The 20,268-nt window shown below is 43.1% G+C and overlaps 1 protein-coding gene across 8 annotated transcripts; it reads right to left on the reverse strand.

Annotated features, from left to right (window-relative positions):
• Nucleotides 1–657: 657 nt before the first annotated feature.
• Nucleotides 658–12,124, reverse strand: LOC118362139 (E-selectin-like). Of its 8 annotated transcripts, XM_052465847.1 has the most exons (15): nucleotides 11,971–12,123; nucleotides 11,777–11,846; nucleotides 11,183–11,674; nucleotides 10,873–11,064; nucleotides 10,454–10,645; nucleotides 10,079–10,255; nucleotides 8,671–8,862; nucleotides 8,292–8,468; nucleotides 6,835–7,026; nucleotides 6,460–6,636; nucleotides 5,022–5,213; nucleotides 4,649–4,825; nucleotides 2,061–2,240; nucleotides 1,685–1,798; nucleotides 658–1,515 (listed from the first exon to the last, which is right to left on the reverse strand). In XM_052465847.1, exons 1-15 carry the CDS (start codon nucleotides 12,019–12,021, stop codon nucleotides 1,433–1,435), a joined length of 2,658 nt encoding a protein of 885 aa, XP_052321807.1. In that variant the 5' UTR covers nucleotides 12,022–12,123; the 3' UTR covers nucleotides 658–1,432. The 8 variants fall into 8 exon arrangements, with proteins under 8 accessions (XP_052321807.1, XP_052321835.1, XP_052321840.1 ...); XM_052465875.1 differs by lacking the exons at nucleotides 10,079–10,255; nucleotides 10,454–10,645 and having other exon boundaries at nucleotides 11,971–12,124; XM_052465880.1 differs by lacking the exons at nucleotides 6,835–7,026; nucleotides 8,292–8,468 and having other exon boundaries at nucleotides 11,971–12,124.
• Nucleotides 12,125–20,268: the final 8,144 nt, after the last annotated feature.

The following is a 20,268-nucleotide window of genomic DNA, read 5'->3' on the forward strand; positions in this document are numbered from 1 at the left end:
TAAGGTATGTTTACTTTTACTCAAGTATGAAGAAAACTTTTTCCACCACTGGCGAGAAGACTGTTAGACCCCATGATGTATTTCTACATATGAGCTTAGCTAGCCACTATTGCCATGACATCTCCTATGAGTGTTATCGGAGATTTCTATAGGAGAAGCAGTGTCTGCCTATCTTCATCATGTGCTTTCTGTGGTTATAGCTTTGACTGTATGCTGACAGTGAATTCAGGGCCATTTAGAGGCTAGCTGCACTACAAACATAATTTTACCAGGTTTCTGTGAAGCAATTGTAATAACAGTCTGACACAAAATACCAAAGAGTTTTCTGAATTGCAAGGGGTAGTCTGTGTTTATTTTATTGTTTATTAGAAACACAGATTGAGATCATTCTGAGGGGATTTTGCCAGTGGTTGAATGGGGATTTGGGCTTCCTGGGAAAATGTCAGAGGTTGCTATAGTAACCAAGGGGGGCGGGGCTTAGCGAAGCCCTCTTGATCCTTTCGTACCAATCCACCTATTCTTATTCTACTGGTGTATTTGAAGTTATTTTGCTCTCTGTTGGTACATTTGAACTCAGATAGCCACGGACTATTTATTTACAGCTATTATAAAAAGCATTGGACAGAAAATAATGGACAAAATAAGAGCATTATTGACCATGTTTGAAACATTTATTATATTTAAAAAGACACTTGTAATTCTGTAACACACAGACTGTGGTTTCAAAATAAATATAACTTAAATACTGAAAGGCATTGATTTCACAGTTCTGTAAAATCATTAAATTATATTAATTATAATACAAAGAATTATACAGGGGAATATTATATACAACTTTCTGTAGTTTGTATAAAATAGCTGTCAAAATCAGTATCATAAGAAATGTGTCGACTTGTGGTGAACAATTTGTTCAAGACAAAACTCCCTTAGGGAGAAAAAAGACCTTTTCTGTCGGACCATCATGAGAACAGATGATTCTGTATACTCAACGGAGCACCTCTCTCCCAGTCAGACCATTCAAGGCTATCTAACCTACTACATTACAATACTGAGGAACTGTGATCCAGGTGTGACCAGCACATGTTCTTTGAAAACAGAGCCAGCCTGTTCCTGCTGTTGTTCCTGATGTTGTTCCTGCTGTTGTTCCTGCTGTTGTTCCTGCTGTTGTTCCTGATGTTGTTCCTGCTGTTGTTCCTGCTGTTGTTCCTGCTGTTGTTCCTGCTGCTGTTCCTGCTGTTGTTCCTGCTGCTGTTCCTGCTGTTGTTCCTGCTGTTGTTCCTGCTGTTGTTCCTGCTGTTGTTCCTGCTGTTGTTCCTGCTGTTAATCCTGCTGCTGTTCCTGCAGTTATTCCTGCAGTTGTTCCTGCTGTTGTTCCTGCAGTTGTTCCTGCTGTTATTCCTGCTGTTGTTCCTGCTGTTATTGTTGTTGGTCTCTATATCAGGCTGTCGATGCTGTTCCTGTAGGTCTGTAAAGGTTCCTCAATGTCTGAGGTGCTGTTCAGATCAAACTTGTTAGCTGGAAGGAGACAATGAAGAGCATATTGATGAGTATTGTCAAGTAAGAAAAAGCCATTCTGAATCAAATTTGTGTTAAGAAACAGAGATATCTTTGAATTTCTTATAGCTTTCTTATTCCTAGCCAATGACTGTGAGTGTAGAAGATAAGGGACTTCTTCTGTGTTTACCTTTCTGTCTGATTCGTTTGAGGAGCCATGCAGCCAGAGACAGGCCAGATAATGACACAGCGCCCCCTGCTGCCAGGCCTAGGATAGTGGGGTTCAATGGAGGCTCAGGTGTGGCTGGAGGAAACAAGAAACAACAGAGGAAAACAGTCAAACAATCTGAATCAACTGATTGGTCACATCACTGAGCCCATTTATGTAGGATATGCATTCATGATGCATTCATAAAGCCTTTATAACCTCTACATAAACATACATTGTCCTGATGACCAGCAAAAATCCAAGTTGGTCGTCTCACAGAATTTCAATTTGGTTGTGTCTCACAGAATATTCAGTTTGGTTGTGTCTCACAGAGAGAGTAACAGAGGTTATAACATACCTGTGCAGGTAGGTGTTTCAGCGCTCCACTCCCCTGATCGTAAACACTGCATGTTTGGGGCCCCCTGGTGATCGTAACCCTCATCACAGCTGAAGTTGCAGACAGAGCCCCAGGGATGTGATGGGGCCTCACAGCTGACCTGACCCCCCAGAGGAACCACAGGAGAGGGGCACTGGACGGCTGAGAGAAGGACACAGTGGTTAGTATATTAAAATACCACAAAAGGAAACAAGCAGTTGTGGATGAAATAATGAAAATGATTGTCGTTGGAGAGCTCATGTGTGGCAGACATCCATAAGTAGATAAGAACAATAGGTCAAATGGATGCCTGCATGACTGCAACTCACTTTGGATAAAATCATCTGCTAAAAGGTGTATATATACATATAATATTGAGTTACACTCCCCCTCCCCCCCTCACAGAGTTGCCCTCAGAACAGCCTCAATTCGTCGGACAGTGACTCTACAAGGTATCGAAAGCATTCCACAGGGATGCTGGCTCATGTTGACTCCAATGCTTCCCACAGTTGTGTCAAGTTGTCTGGATGTCCTTTGGGTGGTGGACCATTCTTGAAACACGGGAAACTGTTGAGCGTGAAAAACCCAGCAGCGTTGCAGTTCTTGACACATTCAAACCGGTGCGCCTGGCACCTACTACCATACCCCGTCTAAAGGCACTTAAATATTTTGTCTTGCACATTAACCCTCTGAATGGCACACAGATACAATCCAATTGTCTTCAGGCTTAAAAATCCTTATTTAACCTGTCTCCTCCCCCTTCATCTACACTGATTGAAGTTGATTTAACAAGTGACATCAATAAGTGATCATAGCTTTCACCTGGATTCACCTGGTCAGTCTTTTTCATGGAAAGAGCAAGTGTTCTTAATATTTTGTACACTCGGGCTGAGTAAAACCTCTCACTTCACCTCTTTCTCTCTATTTAAACTCAGTCTATAGTGTTTTAGTATTGTGTGTAAATTGATTGAGTTTAAACAGAGAAGAAGATTCGAAGTGAGAGGTTTTACTCTGCCCAAAATCTGTCCATGAAAATAAGCCCATGAAGTGAGGAATTTTAGTATGAAGGTCAATGAGATGGTGTCGAATTTGGTCAACAACAAAATGTCATTGTTAACTTGCACCGTGAGGCTTATTTGATTGAATAGAAGTTTCATAATGGTTATATTTATGGCCCTGGTAGTTTTGGGCTCCCGAGTGGGGCAGCGGTCTAATGCACTGTATCTCATTGGAAGAGGCATCACTACAGTCCCTGGTTTGTATCCAGGCTGTATCTCATTGGAAGAGGCATCACTACAGTCCCTGGTTTGTATCCAGGCTGCATCTCATTGGAAGAGGCATCACTACAGTCCCTGGTTTGTATCCAGGCTGCATTTCATTGGAAGAGGCATCACTACAGTCCCTGGTTTGTATCCAGGCTGCATTTCATTGGAAGAGGCATCACTACAGTCCCTGGTTTGTATCCAGGCTGTATCTCATTGGAAGAGGCATCACTACAGTCCCTGGTTCATATCCAGGCTGCATCTCAGTGGAAGAGGCATCACTACAGTCCCTGGTTTGTATCCAGGCTGCATTTCTCATCACTACAGTCCCTGGTTTGTAAGATCTCATTGCATCACTACAGTCCCTGGTTCATATCCAGGCTGCATCTCAGTGGAAGAGGCATCACTACAGTCCCTGGTTTGTATCCAGGCTGCATCTCATTGGAAGAGGCATCACTACAGTCCCTGGTTTGTATCCAGGCTGCATCTCATTGGAAGAGGCATCACTACAGTCCCTGGTTTGTATCCAGGCTGCATCTCATTGGAAGAGGCATCACTACAGTCCCTGGTTTGTATCCAGGCTGCATCTCAGTGGAAGAGGCATCACTACAGTCCCTGGTTCATATCCAGGCTGCATCTCATTGGAAGAGGCATCACTACAGTCCCTGGTTTGTATCCAGGCTGCATCTCAGTGGAAGAGGCATCACTACAGTCCCTGGTTTGTATCCAGGCTGCATCTCATTGGAAGAGGCATCACTACAGTCCCTGGTTCATATCCAGGCTGCATCTCAGTGGAAGAGGCATCACTACAGTCCCTGGTTCATATCCAGGCTGCATCTCAGTGGAAGAGGTATCACTACAGTCCCTGGTTTGTATCCAGGCTGTATTTCAGTGGAAGAGGCATCACTACAGTCCCTGGTTTGTATCCAGGCTGCATCTCATCTGGCTGTAATTGGGAATCCCATTGGGCGGCACACAATTGGCCCATCGTTGTCTGGGGTAGGCCGTCATTGTAAATAAGAAATTGTTCTTAACTGACTTGCCAAGTTAAATAACTACATGTTGTTTTACAAATGCACTGATATGAGTGGACGCACGTGGCATTTCAGCAACTTTGAGAAAAATGACTTAATATTGGACATGTTTTTCCATTGTTAGAGTGGTCATGTTAGAGTGGTCTTGTTAATTAAGAGTTTAAAAACTCTTGTCAATATAGACAATGGTTTAAATTGATTTAAAAATTCTTGTCAATATAGACAATGGTTTAAATCAGGTCTAGTTCAAAGATGCAAAAAAGTTTGTCCTTACCTTCACAGTGTGGTATCTCCTCACTCCACTCAGCAGCTGATGTGCAGGTCAGCGTGATCGCCCCCTTGAGGAGATAACCCTCAGAGCAGCTAAAGTTACAGCTGCTTCCATAGGTGAAGTCTTCTCCACAGCTGATAGCGCCATCTTGTGGCTGCTGGAGGGTAGGGCAGCTTACAGCTGCAAGACAGAGTGGTGCAGTGGTCAGTCTGTGTCCAGAGACAATTCTACTGTCATACAATTACAAAACTCTTTTTATCCTCCTAGATATTTCTGAATGGAAAATGTCCTGTGTCATTCATATATTTATAGCAACTATAGTTGATGTAACATGTTATGGGGTCTACGTTTACAGATATCCAGAACCTGTACACACCAATACACTGCGGCTGTGAGTCGTTCCACTGTCCCGAGGCTCCACACTGCAGGGTAGCAGAGCTGGAGGCCAGCCTCTCATAGCCCTCCTCACAGGTAAAGGTACAGGTGGACAGGTAGCTGAAGGAGCCCAGGGGATGGGAGCAGGCCATGGAACCTTTCCCAGGTTCATACAGCTCACTGCATAAGACCACTGGGGAAGAGAGTGCAGATCGCAATACATGACTAAATGTGTCAATGCTGTCACAGACTCTATAATGGCACAGATAGCTCCCCTCCTGACTCAGCCTCCTGTATTTAATGCTGCAGTAGTTTATGTGTCGGGGGGCAAGGGTCAATCTGTTATATCTGGAGTAGTTCTGTCTTATCCGGTGTCCTGTGTGAATTTTAGGATGCTCTCTCTAATACTCTTTCTTTCTTTCTTTCTTTCTTTCTTTCTTTCTCAGAGGATCTGAGCCCTAGGAACATGCCTCAGGACTACCTGGCCTGATGACTCCTTGCTGTCCCCCGTCCACCTGGCCGTGCTGCTGCTCCAGTTTCAACTGTTCCGCCTGCGTCTATGGAACCCTGACCTGTTCACTGGACGTGTTACCTGTCCCAGACCTGCTACCTGTCCCAGACCTTCTACCTGTCCCAGACCTTCTACCTGTCCCAGACCTGCTACCTGTCCCAGACCTTCTACCTGTCCCAGACCTGCTACCTGTCCCAGACCTGCTACCTGTCCCAGACCTGCTACCTGTCCCAGACCTGCTACCTGTCCCAGACCTGCTGTTTTCAACTCTCTAGAGACAGCAGGAGCGGTGGAGAAACTCTGAATGATCGGCTATGAAAAGCCAACTGTCATTTACTCCTGAGGTGCTGACCTGTTGAACCCTTGATAACCTCTGTAATTATTATTATTTGACCCTGTTGGTCATCTATGAACATTTGAACATCTTGGCCATGTTCCCTTATAATCTCCACCCAGCACAGCCAGAAGAGGACTGGCCACCCCTCATAGCCTGGTTCCTCTCTAGGTTTCTTCCTAGGTTCTGGCCTTTCTAGGGAGTTTTTCCTAGCCACCCTGCTTCTACACCTGCATTGCTTGCTGTTTGGGGTTTATGGCTGGGTTTCTGTACAGCACTTTGAGACATCAGCTGATGTAAGAAGGGCTTTATAAATACATTTGATTGATATACAGAGATGAGTCCTCAATCTGTTTCTATGGTCTGTTGTTCACACGCATATATGCCCTCTCATTGGCTAGAATGGTCCCACCTGTTCTCGCCATCTCCTGCCTGACTTCCGTCTTTGAGGACATGTTTTTTTAATTGTTAGAGTGGTCAGAAGTGTATCTTGTCAATAAATACATCGGTTTAAAATGATTTAAAAATTCTTGTCAATATAGACAATGGTTTAAATCAGGTCTAGTTTAAAGATGCAAAAAAGTTTGTCTTTACCTTCACAGTGTGGTATCTCCTCACTCCACTCAGCAGCTGATGTGCAGGTCAGCGTGATCGCCCCCTTGAGGAGATAACCCTCAGAGCAGCTAAAGTTACAGCTGCTTCCATAGGTGAAGTCTTCTCCACAGCTGATAGCGCCATCCTGTGGCTGCTGGAGGGTAGGGCAGCTTACAGCTGCAAGACAGAGTGGTGCAGTGGTCAGTCTGTGTCCAGAGACAATTCTAGACTGTCATACATTTACAAAACTCTATTTATCCTCCTAGATATTTCTGAATGGAAAATGTCCTGTGTCATTCATATATTTATAGCAACTACAGTTGAGGTAACATGTTATGGGGTCTACGTTTACAGATATCCAGAACCTGTACACACCAATACACTGCGGCTGTGAGTCGTTCCACTGTCCCGAGGCTCCACACTGCAGGGTAGCAGAGCTGGAGGCCAGCCTCTCATAGCCCTCCTCACAGGTAAAGGTACAGGTGGACAGGTAGCTGAAGGAGCCCAGGGGATGGGAGCAGGCCATGGAACCCTTCCCAGGTTCATACAGCTCACTGCATGAGACCACTGGGGAAGAGAGTGCAGATCGCAATACATGACTAAATGTGTCAATGCTGTCACAGACTCTATAATGGCACAGATTCAGAGATGATTCCTCTATCTAGACTTGGTTTCCTCTATTGTAATCGCTCCTCTTTCACCCCAGCTGCCAAACTAACCCTGACTCAGATGACCATCCTGCCCATGCTAGAGTACAGAGATGTAATTTATAGATCGTCAGGTAACGGTGCTCTTGAATGGCTAGATGTTCCTTACCATTCGGCCATCAGATTTGTCACCAATGCTCCTTATAGGACACATCACTGCACTCTATACTCCTTTGTAAACTGGTCATCTCTGTATACCCGTCACAAGACACACTGGTTGATGCTTATTTATAAAAACCCTCTTAAAGCCTCACTCCCCCTATCTGAGATATCTACTGCAGCCCTCATCCTCCAAATACAACACCCGTTCTGCCAATCACCTTCTGTTAAAGGTCCCCAAAGCACACACATCCCTGAGTCGCTCGTCTTTTCAGTTTGCTGCAGATAGCGACTGGAACGAGCTGCAACAAACACTCAAACTGAACAGTTTTATCTCAAATCTCTTAATTCAAAGACTCAATCGTGGACACTCTTACTGACAGTTGTGGCTGCTTTGCGTGATGTATTGTTGTCTCTACCTTCTTGCTCTTTGTGCTGTTGTATGTGCCTAAGAGTGTTTGTACCCTGTTTTGTACTGCTACCATGTTATGTTGCTACCATGTTGTTGTTGTGTTGCTACTGTACCATGCTGTGTTGTCATGTGTTGCTGCCATGCTATGTTGTTGCCTTAGGTCTCTCTTGACGTAGTGTTGTGTTGTCTCTCTTGTCGTGATGTGTGTAATGTCCTATATTTTTATTTAATTAATTTGTTTTTTGAATCCCAGCCACGGTCCCCGCAGGAGGCCTTTTGCCTTTTGGTAGCTCGTCATTTTAAATAAGAATTTGTTCTTAACTGACTTGCCAAGTTAAATAAAGGTTAAATGCAATAAAATAAAATACATATATTTCTATGGTCTGTTGTTCACAGTCATCTCTGTCCTCTCATTGGCTAGAATGGTCCCACCTGTTCTCGCCATCTCCTGCCTGACTTCCGTCTTTGAGGACATGTTTTTTTAATTGTTAGAGTGGGCAGAAGTCTATCTTGTCAATAAATACATCGGTTTAAATTGATTTAAAAATTCTTGTCAATATAGACAATGGTTTAAATCAGGTCTATTTTAAAGATGCAAAAAAGTTTGTCCTTACCTTCACAGTGTGGTATCTCCTCACTCCACTCAGCAGCTGATGTGCAGGTCAGCGTGATCGCCCCCTTGAGGAGATAACCCTCAGAGCAGCTAAAGTTACAGCTGCTTCCATAGGTGAAGTCTTCTCCACAGCTGATAGCGCCATCTTGTGGCTGCTGGAGGGTAGGGCAGCTTACAGCTGCAAACAGAGTGAATAGTGGTGCAGTGGTCAGTCTGTGTCCAGAGACAATTCTTCCGTCATACAATTACAAAACTCTTTTTATCCTCCTAGATATTTCTGAATGGAAAATGTCCTGTGTCATTCATATATTTATAGCAACTACAGTTGATGTAACATGTTATGGGGTCTACGTTTACAGATATCCAGAACCTGTACACACCAATACACTGTGACTGTGAGTCGTTCCACTGTCCCGAGGCACCACACTGCAGGGTAGCAGAGCTGGAGGCCAGCCTCTCATAGCCCTCCTCACAGGTAAAGGTACAGGTGGACAGGTAGCTGAAGGAGCCCAGGGGATGGGAGCAGGCCATGGAACCTTTCCCAGGTTCATACAGCTCACTGCATGAGACCACTGGGGAAGAGAGTGCAGATCGCAATACATGACTAAATGTGTCAATGCTGTCACAGACTCTATAATGGCACAGATAGCTCCCCTCCTGACTCAGCCTCCTGTATTTAATGCTGCAGTAGTTTATGTGTCGGGGGGCAAGGGTCAATCTGTTATATCTGGAGTAGTTCTGTCTTATCCGGTGTCCTGTGTGAATTGTAGTATGCTCTCTCTAATTCTTTCTTTCTTTCTTTCTTTCTTTCTTTCTTTCTTTCTTTCTCGGAGGATCTGAGCCCTAGGAACATGCCTCAGGACTACCTGGCCTGATGACTCCTTGCTGTCCCCCGTCCACCTGGCCGTGCTGCTGCTCCAGTTTCAACTGTTCCGCCTGCGTCTATGGAACCCTGACCTGTTCACTGGACGTGCTACCTGTCCCAGACCTGCTACCTGTCCCAGACCTTCTACCTGTCCCAGACCTTCTACCTGTCCCAGACCTGCTACCTGTCCCAGACCTTCTACCTGTCCCAGACCTGCTACCTGTCCCAGACCTGCTACCTGTCCCAGACCTGCTGTTTTCAACTCTCTAGAGACAGCAGGAGCGGTGGAGAAACTCTGAATGATCGGCTATGAAAAGCCAACTGTCATTTACTCCTGAGGTGCTGACCTGTTGAACCCTTGATAACCTCTGTAATTATTATTATTTGACCCTGTTGGTCATCTATGAACATTTGAACATCTTGGCCATGTTCCCTTATAATCTCCACCCAGCACAGCCAGAAGAGGACTGGCCACCCCTCATAGCCTGGTTCCTCTCTAGGTTTCTTCCTAGGTTCTGGCCTTTCTAGGGAGTTTTTCCTAGCCACCCTGCTTCTACACCTGCATTGCTTGCTGTTTGGGGTTTATGGCTGGGTTTCTGTACAGCACTTTGAGACATCAGCTGATGTAAGAAGGGCTTTATAAATACATTTGATTGATATACAGAGATGAGTCCTCAATCTGTTTCTATGGTCTGTTGTTCACACGCATATATGCCCTCTCATTGGCTAGAATGGTCCCACCTGTTCTCGCCATCTCCTGCCTGACTTCCGTCTTTGAGGACATGTTTTTTTAATTGTTAGAGTGGTCAGAAGTCTATCTTGTCAATAAATACATCGGTTTAAATTGATTTAAAAATTCTTGTCAATATAGACAATGGTTTAAATCAGGTCTATTTTAAAGATGTAAAAAAGTTTGTCCTTACCTTCACAGTGTGGTATCTCCTCACTCCACTCAGCAGCTGATGTGCAGGTCAGCGTGATCGCCCCCTTGAGGAGATAACCCTCAGAGCAGCTAAAGTTACAGCTGCTTCCATAGGTGAAGTCTTCTCCACAGCTGATAGCGCCATCCTGTGGCTGCTGGAGGGTAGGGCAGCTTACAGCTGCAAGACAGAGTGGTGCAGTGGTCAGTCTGTGTCCAGAGACAATTCTAGACTGTCATACATTTACAAAACTCTTTTTATCCTCCTAGATATTTCTGAATGGAAAATGTCCTGTGTCATTCATATATTTATAGCAACTACAGTTGATGTAACATGTTATGGGGTCTACGTTTACAGATATCCAGAACCTGTACACACCAATACACTGTGACTGTGAGTCGTTCCACTGTCCCGAGGCTCCACACTGCAGGGTAGCAGAGCTGGAGGCCAGCCTCTCATAGCCCTCCTCACAGGTAAAGGTACAGGTGGACAGGTAGCTGAAGGAGCCCAGGGGATGGGAGCAGGCCATGGAACCCTTCCCAGGTTCATACAGCTCACTGCATAAGACCACTGGGGAAGAGAGTGCAGATCGCAATACATGACTAAATGTGCCACGATGAAGACATTACTCAAGATACACAACAACTGAAATACAGCTGTCATACCGATAGCAAGACACTGAAGTAATTCAAAGACAGTACAAATCAAAAGTTTATTACACATTGTAGCTTATTTTCTTCTGTTATTAGTCTTTCTAGAACACTTTATTTATAAGGTTAATAAGAGGATATACTTACATTCACAGGTGGGAGGCTGTTCTGACCATGATTCTGAGGCTGTGCATCTCACAGGCCCGGAGCTGCTCAGCCGGTACCCCTCTTCACAGGAATACTGACACGTCGAGTCAAAGGAGAAATACCCATTGGGGTGAGAGCAACTGACACTGGCTTTAGCAGGGACAGTGACCCCCTCCATCTTACATTCAACAACTGCCAACAAAGGAAAACAGGCAAAGAGTTACAATTAAGAGAACATTGAGTGTGATAACAGTTGGCTTCATACTGCCTGTATTAGATATTTGGACTATATCATCCTGGGCTTGCTTACCGTGTTCACACTGCTCTCCGTAGAAGCCCTCAAAGCATTTACAGTGGTGGCTGTTGATGGTCTCCACACACTCTCCATGGTAACATGAGTCGCTCTGACACGAGGCTGTGAAGCACAGAGCCGTCTTCTTCTTCATACAGGACTCGTCGTTCCACTTCCCTGTGTCCTTCTCTCTCTTGATGTACATCTCCACACAGTCCTCGTTGTTCCCCCCGTTGTTGGGTTCCCCGTCTGCCCAGTTCTCTGCCTCTTTAGTCAGGGTCTTATTGGTCCCCACCCAGGTCCACACGTCGTCCACCTTACGGATCCCTATCCAGTAATAGTTGGTTTGCCTGGGCAGGATGCTGTTAAGGTGGGAGATCTCTCCACGGTTCTGGATGGCCACCATGTCAGTGTAGTGCTCCGTGCACCACTTTCTAGCAGTGTCCCAGTTCATAGTTTTGTTGGAGTGATGGTAGGACCAGCCCTCTACTCTAGTGCACATGGTGACAACTAAGGAATGACAAAAAGATCAATATTGACATACAGTACATGAATGAGTTTAAATGATTGGGATTTTAGAAATGCATAGATCTTTTGAAATGTGTTTCTTACTTGAGTACAGGAGGAAGAGGGTGATCCATGAGCTGGGGCTTCTGGTTTGCTGTGATGCAGAGCAGAAGTCCTGTGGAGACAACATCAAGCCATACTTTACAGACTGAGAAATGCATTGGCTGTCTGAAATGTATATAAACTAACTGGTGCATCTTAATTTTAAGTCATAAATCAATTCTCTCAACAGTACTTACCATTGTAAGATTAAAATGTGATACTCTTCTGCAGGTAAATCTCCAAAGCATATGTTTCTAGTCTGATCCAGTGGATGAAATGATAATGCTCTCTGGTACTCTGTGCAGACATATATATACACCAACCCACACTTCAACAACGGCCAAAGACCAGAATTCATCGTTATGACACTGCCTGGGCGTGAATCAGATACTCTGGAATTTCCAACTTGGAAACTTTCTCCCTCTCTCCCCCTCCCTCTTTTAGATATCTTGACTCCATCCTATTGTGTCGGTCAGACAGATAAGAGCGTCTCTGAGTAGGTGCCAGAGCCCAAAGCCCGGGCTGCAACAGGAAACAAAGATTGAGGAAGCAGTCATTAACAACAGCCTCTGCCCTGGGCAGAGACTCACAGATACTGAGCTGGTGTTGAAATGTTTCTTTCACTCCTTTGAAATGTCTGGCTAACACCACATCAAGAATTTATTGTCATGAAGAGTGGGGTGTATAATCTGTTGAATCTTGTAAGCTAACAGTTGAGAAATGTACTATGTCAAGTCAACCTCTATTTCAAGTGCATTTCATTGAGTTTGGTTTTGTTATAACAGTGTGTAGAATTTGACTAACCCACTACTGTGTTTCTGCATTTTTATTAAAGGATATCCACAGCTTGAGAGGATACAGGGAGACAGACAGGTTGTCATGAGGATACAGGGAGACAGGTTGTCATGAGGATACAAGGAGACAGGTTGTCATGAAGATACAGGGAGACAGACAGGTTGTCATGAGGATACAGGGAGACAGACAGGTTGTCATGAGGATACAGGGAGACAGACAAGTTGTCATGAGGATACAGGGAGACAGACAAGTTGTCATGAGGATACAGGGAGACAGACAGGTTGTCATGAGGATACAGGGAGACAGACAAGTTGTCATGAGGATACAGGGAGACAGACGAGTTGTCTGTCTGTGTGATGGGAAACAACACTATAGACTCCTGTTGGCTGTCTGTGTGATGGGAAACAACACTATAGACTCCTGTTGGCTGTCTGTGTGATGGGAAACAACACTATAGGCGCCTGTTGGCTGCCTGCACTGACTACTATGGCTCACATCCTTCCTGACTGGACTCACTGACCCTCTGAACATCAACCACAGCAGAACTCTTTTGTTGACCCCTAGAAGTTCCCTCATTCCTGAGGTCCTAAACATAAATACTGCCGGTGAGGAAACAGAGATTTCAAGATGGCGTCTGATAAAGGTTTGATATCCCTAATGGATTCTAATTAGGATGACTCAGTTATGAGCAATAACAGGTTGAGAAATAATCACTCTCCAACAGTTTATCACATGTTTGAGTATAACCACTTAATACCTTTGAATGTAATCATATACAGTGTTGCTTGGTAACTTCAGTGACATTTTTAGTAGTCATAACGGTTATTGTAAAGGTTGTCGTATACTGTAAATACAGAGGAAAAGGACAGGATGTTGATATCTTCAAAGCTATTTAATTTAGAAGCCCTGTAGATGTTTTACCAGAAAAGGGAGATGTGGAAGTATGGACTTAACCATCCCCCCCAAAAAAAATCAATGTTACGCTGCAAATATGGTTGTTATTATGAAAGAAGAATGAGGGTTTGCTCTCAGGCTAGAATGAATGACGGCTGGTGAAAGAAATGAGGTTTAGCTGTCAGGCTGGGATGAAAGACGGCCGGTGCCTGTAGAGTTCAAAAGGTTGCACTCAAAATCATGAAGAGGAATTACCTAAGGAGGCAGAGATGGATGCAAAAGTGCAAAAGAATACAAAAGTGGAAGTGCAAGGTGCTATATAAAAAAACTACTTACTCATTCAAGGGTTTTTCTTTATTTTTACTATCTTCTACGTTGTCAAATAATATTGAAAACTATGAAATAACACATATGGAATCATGTAGTAACCAAAAAAAAGTGTTAATATAATATATTCTATATTAGGAGATTCTTCAAAGTAGCCACCCTTTGCCTTGATGACAGCTTTGCACACTCTTGGCATTCTCTCAACCAGCTTCACGAGGTATTCACCTGGAATACATTTCAATTAACAGGTGTCTTCTTAATTTGTGGAATTTATTTCCTTCTTAATGCGTTTGAGGCAATCAGTTGTGTTGTGACAAGGTAGGTGTGGTATACAGAAGATAGCTGTAATGAGTGCGCTGAGAATCGGGAAGCAAGTTCAGGGAGTGAGCATTTTAATAAATTAAATAAACAATGAACACGAAACACAGACAACGCACAGACATGAAAACAGAGTCAATAACACCTGAGGAATGAACCAATGGGAGTGACAGATATAGGGAAGATAATCAAGGAGGTGATGGAGTCCAGGTGAGTGTCATGAGGTGCGTGAGACGATGGTGACAGGTGTGCGGGATAATCAGCAGCCTGATGACCTAGAGGCCGGAGAGGGAGTATACGTGACAGTACCCACTCCCTGACGCGTGGCTCCAGCCACAGGACACTGTCAAAGGACACGAACCCGGGGATCAGGAGTGGACCGGTCACCCTGCTGACTATAATTTGTTTTTCAACAGGACAATGACCCAACACATGTAAGAGCTATTTTACCAAGAAGGAGAGCGATGGAGTGCTGCATCAGATGACCTGGCCTCCACAATCCCCCTGACCTCAACCAAATTGAGATGGTTTGAGATGAGTTGGACCGCAGTCAAGGAAAAGCAGCCAACAAGTGCTCAGCATATGTAGCAACTCCTTCAAGACTGTTGGAAAAGCATTCCAGGTGAAGCTGGTTGAGAGAATGCCAAGAGTGTGCAACACTGTCATCAAGGTAATTTGAAGAATCTCAAATCTCAAATATATTTTGATTTGTTTAACACATTTTTGGTTACTACATAATTCCATATGTGTTATTTCATAGGTTTGATGTTTTCACTATTATTCTACAATGTAGAAAATAGTTTTAAAAAATTAAAAAGAAAGAAAAACCCTGGAATGAGTAGGTGTTCTAAAACTTTTGACAGGTAGTGTATAAAAAATAAACTTAGCATACGTTTCAGCCTTCCTCAGTGCTGTACAAACAAATGAAGAAGACGTCCTTAAGACACATGGTGACTAACGGGTGCAACAGGTGTAAGCAGTTAGTTGATTAGAGACTGGCAAATAGGGAATTAATGCATATTAACCAGGAATATATAGAAGAGTGTTAGAAATTGACAATTTAAACACAGTTATGGAAGCAGTGGCTGAAGTGGAATTATTGTGCTATTCTCTTGGTGCGAGTACAGTTGGTGAGAATGAGGGGATGATGATGGCGAAGAAGAGTGGAGTAAAGAGTTTCTGTATCGCAAGCCTGTCTTCAAAAGAGCCAGTGTGGTTACTTGAGGCGTGAAGGAAGAGTTTTTTTATCCATGGGTTTGACAGAGGGTAGTGTGAAACGAATTATCAAGAAAATCACACTTGTCTAGAAAATGTATCGTGGCACAGTCACATTCTAAACGGGAGTTAAGATAATCAACTAAGCCAGGTATTCCCATCGGGAGTACGCCCCCCCCCCAAAAAACAATTGTGATTCACATTTTTTTTAAAGGAGGTGTTTTTCTGTACATTTTTTTGTACATTTTTTTCCCCCTTCACATTTTCAAACAGTTCATTTATATTTTCCAACGGGGCTATACATTTGCGCAAGTTTTTTTTCCTCGCCTGAGAAACTTTGTTTCACTGCAAAAAAATAAAATGAAACCATCTAGTGTTCAGCTAAATAACAACACAATGTCAAATACAGGTAGCCTCTTCAAATAATGAACATCCAATCACATTAACCGTTACTCCACTAACGGTCAGTATGTAGCCAAACTGCTGCTCATGTTGGTATCTGTACTGATGGCGCAAAAGCCATGACAGGGAGACATAGTAACGTGCATGCAAGCAGTTGCTCCCGACACCACTTGGGTACACTGCAGAGGCTCCACTGGCCTATCGGGGTGATGTTTTCTCTCACCTGAATGATCTGAATCTAGGATTACACGGACTCTCCGCAACTATATTCAATATGTGGGACAAAACTGAGGCTATGATTAAGAAGTTTGAGCTCTTCTCTGTCTGCATTAACAAGGACAACACACAGGTCTTTCCATCATTGTATGGTTTTTTGTGTGCAAATGAACTCAAGCTTACAGACAATGTCAAATGTGATATAGCGAAGCACCCGAGTGAGTTGGGTGCGTAATTACGCAGGTACTTTCCCGAAATGGATGACACAAACAACTGGATTCATTATCCCTTTCATGCCCTGCCTCCAGTCCACTTACCGATATCTGAACAAGAGATCCTCATCGAAATTGCAACAAGCAGTTCTGTGAAGATGAAGCCACTGCCAGATTTCTGGGTAGGGCTGCGCTCAGAGTATCCTGCCTTGGCAAATCGCTCTGTTAAGACACTGATGCCCTTTGCAACCAGTACCTATGTGAGAGTGGATTCTCGGCCCTCACAAGCATGGAAACTAAATACAGGCACAGACTGTGTGTGTGGGAAATGATTTCAAACTGAGACTCTCTCCAATACAACCCAACATTACAGAGTTATGTGCATCCATTCAAGCACATCCTTCTTCCTGTGGTGAGGTTTTTCACTTTTTTCAATTAACAAATAAGGTTTTATATGCAAGATGTTTAAATAAAGAGCAAAATGATTGACTATTATTATTATTATTTGTGCCCTGGTCCTATAAGAGCTCTATGTCACTGTCAAGAGTCCAGGTAATGCGGGTAAGGCGGAGTCAGGAGCAGGACACAGAGATGAGTAAAAACCGTAACTTACTTTACTCAAAAACAATATTCCACGAAGGAGACAAATAACCCACATCACACAACGAGACGACTTGACAATAACAAACACATAACAAAACCAAGGGGGAAACCAGAGGGTTAAATAGGGAACAATGATTATGGAATGGAAACCAGGTGTGTGTATAATGAAGACAAAACAAATGGAAAATGAAACGTGGATCGGTGGTGACTAGAAAACTGGTGACGTCGCCCGACGAACGCCGCCCGAACAAGGAGAGGGACCACCCGAACAAGGAGAGGGACCAACTCACACTCATTCTTATGTTTAATAAATGTATGTGTATGTGTGTGTGTGTGTGTGTGTGTGTGTGTGTGTGTGTGTGTGTGTGTGTGTGTGTGTGTGTGTGTGTGTGTGTGTGTGTGTGTGTGTGTGTGTGTGTGTGTGTGTGTGTGTGGCAGGCTTACAAAAACAGCAGTTGAGAGTGCGCTGAGCGCTAAAGGGGGTACAGCTGGAGGTTGAACGTTTGAAGGGGTATGGGACTATAACAAGTTTGGGAAGCACTGAACTAAGCCATTGGAATACTGATGGAACGAGTCCAGTTCCGTTTTGGTGCCTTTCCATATCATAAAACCATCATCAATATTGTGTTTGCAGAACACAGTCTTATCAGACCAAGTATTATTATAACGGATATATTTATCCTCAATGAGGCCCATACAAAGGTTGGCATAATCAGGGGCGAAGCTAGCACCTGTCAAAATACATCAAGATTGTAAATAATATTCCTCTCCAAACAAAAAAAAATTGTTCTCAGTCAATACCAGCTCAGCCATTTCAACCAGACACTGGGTGCGAGGAGTAGGGTCAGTTCTGGAGTCTAAAACATAACGTAAATCTTCCAGTCCAATGTTGTGGGGAATGTTGTTGTACAAGCTAGTTATGTCTATAGTTACAAGACAAGTAGGCCTATCATCCTTTAGCTTTAGTTCAGATAACTGATTGATGAAATCGCCTGTGTCTCTTAGGAAAGTAGCTCAGTAACAAGAGGTCTGGTGTGGAAATCAATGAAATTAGACAAAGGCTTTGTTTAGAGAGTCATTACTTTGGTTAGAGAGTCATTACTTTGGCTAGAGAGTCATTACTTTGGTTAGAGAGTCATTACTTTGGTTAGAGAGTCATTACTTTGGTTAGAGAGTCATTACTTTGGTTAGAGAGTCATTACTTTGTTTAGAGAGTCATTACTTTGGTTAGAGAGTAATTTCTTTGTTTAGAGAGTCATTACTTTGGTTAGAGAGTCATTACTTTGTTTAGAGAGTCATTACTTTGGTTAGAGAGTTATTACTTTGGTTAGAGAGTCATTACTTTGGTTAGAGAGTCATTACTTTGGCTAGAGAGTCATTACTTTGGTTAGAGAGTCATTACTTTGGTTAGAGAGTTATTACTTTAGTTAGAGAGTCATTACTTTGGTTAGAGAGTCATTACTTTGGCTAGAGAGTCATTACTTTGGTTAGAGAGTCATTACTTTGGCTAGAGAGTCATTACTTTGGTTAGAGAGTCATTACTTTGGTTAGAGAGTCATTACTTTGGTTAGAGAGTCATTACTTTGGCTAGAGAGTCATTACTTTGGTTAGAGAGTCATTACTTTGGCTAGAGAGTCATTACTTTGGTTAGAGAGTCATTACTTTGGTTAGAGAGTCATTACTTTGGTTAGAGAGTCATTACTTTGGCTAGAGAGTCATTACTTTGGTTAGAGAGTCATTACTTTGGCTAGAGAGTCATTACTTTGGTTAGAGAGTCATTACTTTGGTTGTAGAGTCATTACTTTGGTTAGAGAGTCATTACTTTGGTTAGAGAGTCATTACTTTGGCTAGAGAGTCATTACTTTGGTTAGAGAGTCATTACTTTGGCTAGAGAGTCATTACTTTGGTTAGAGAGTCATTACTTTGGTTAGAGAGTCATTACTTTGGTTAGAGAGTCATTACTTTGGCTAGAGAGTCATTACTTTGTTTAGAGAGTCATTACTTTGGCTAGAGAGTCATTACTTTGGTTAGAGAGTCATTACTTTGGTTAGAGAGTCATTACTTTGGCTAGAGAGTCATTACTTTGGTTAGAGAGTCATTACTTTGTTTAGAGAGTCATTACTTTGTTTAGAGAGTCATTACTTTGGTGAGAGAGTCATTACTTTGGCTAGAGAGTCATTACTTTGGTTAGAGAGTCATTACTTTGGTTAGAGAGTCATTACTTTGGCTAGAGAGTCATTACTTTGGTTAGAGAGTCATTACTTTGGTTAGAGAGTCATTACTTTGGCTAGAGAGTCATTACTTTGGTTAGAGAGTCATTACTTTGGCTAGAGAGTCATTACTTTGTTTAGAGAGTCATTACTTTGGTTAGAGAGTCATTACTTTGGCTAGAGAGTCATTACTTTGGCTAGAGAGTCATTACTTTGGCTAGAGAGTCATTACTTTGGTTAGAGAGTCATTACTTTGGCTAGAGAGTCATTACTTTGGCTAGAGAGTCATTACTTTGGTTAGAGAGTCATTACTTTGGCTAGAGAGTCATTACTTTGGTTAGAGAGTCATTACTTTGGCTAGAGAGTCATTACTTTGGCTAGAGAGTCATTACTTTGGCTAGAGAGTCATTACTTTGGCTAGAGAGTCATTACTTTGGCTAGAGAGTCATTACTTTGGCTAGAGAGTCATTACTTTGGTTAGAGAGTCATTACTTTGGCTAGAGAGTCATTACTTTGGCTAGAGAGTCATTACTTTGGCTAGAGAGTCATTACTTTGGTTAGAGAGTCATTACTTTGGTTAGAGAGTCATTACTTTGGCTAGAGAGTCATTACTTTGGTTAGAGAGTCATTACTTGACACAATCAGAGGTCCAGAGGGAAACTCCTGGCATGTGTTTCAATACCCATACCAACATACTGTATACTACATAATGAGTATATACTACATACTATTGTGTAGTCAGTGTAGTCAGCTCAGCTATCCCCATTGAGACCGTGTCTGTGCCTCGACCTAGGTTGGGCAAAACTAAAAATGTCGGTGTTCGCTTTAGCAATCTCACTAGGATAAAGACCTCCTCCATTCCTGCCATTGTTGAAAGAGATCGTGATACCTCACATCTCAAAATAGGCCTACTCAATGTTAGATCCCTCACTTCAAAGGCAGTTATAGTCAATGAACTAATCACAGATCATAATCTTGATGTGATTGGCCTGACTGAAACATGGCTTAAGCCTGATTAATTTACTGTGTTAAATGAGGCCTCACCTCCTGGTTACACTAGTGACCATATGACCTGTGCATCCTACAAAGGCGGAGGAGGTGTTGCTAACATTTACGATAGCAAATTTGAATTTCCCTCCCAAAAAATACATTTTTGTCTTTTGAGTTCTAGTCATGAAATCTATGCAGCCTACTCACTTTTTATAGCTACTGTTTACAGGCCTCCTGGGCCATATAACAATGTTCCTCACTGAGTTCCTTGAATTCCTATTGGACCTTGTAGTCATAGCAGATTATATTCAAA

This window comes from Oncorhynchus keta, chromosome 1 (genome assembly GCF_023373465.1).
Source record: "Oncorhynchus keta strain PuntledgeMale-10-30-2019 chromosome 1, Oket_V2, whole genome shotgun sequence".
NCBI lineage: Eukaryota > Metazoa > Chordata > Actinopteri > Salmoniformes > Salmonidae > Oncorhynchus > Oncorhynchus keta.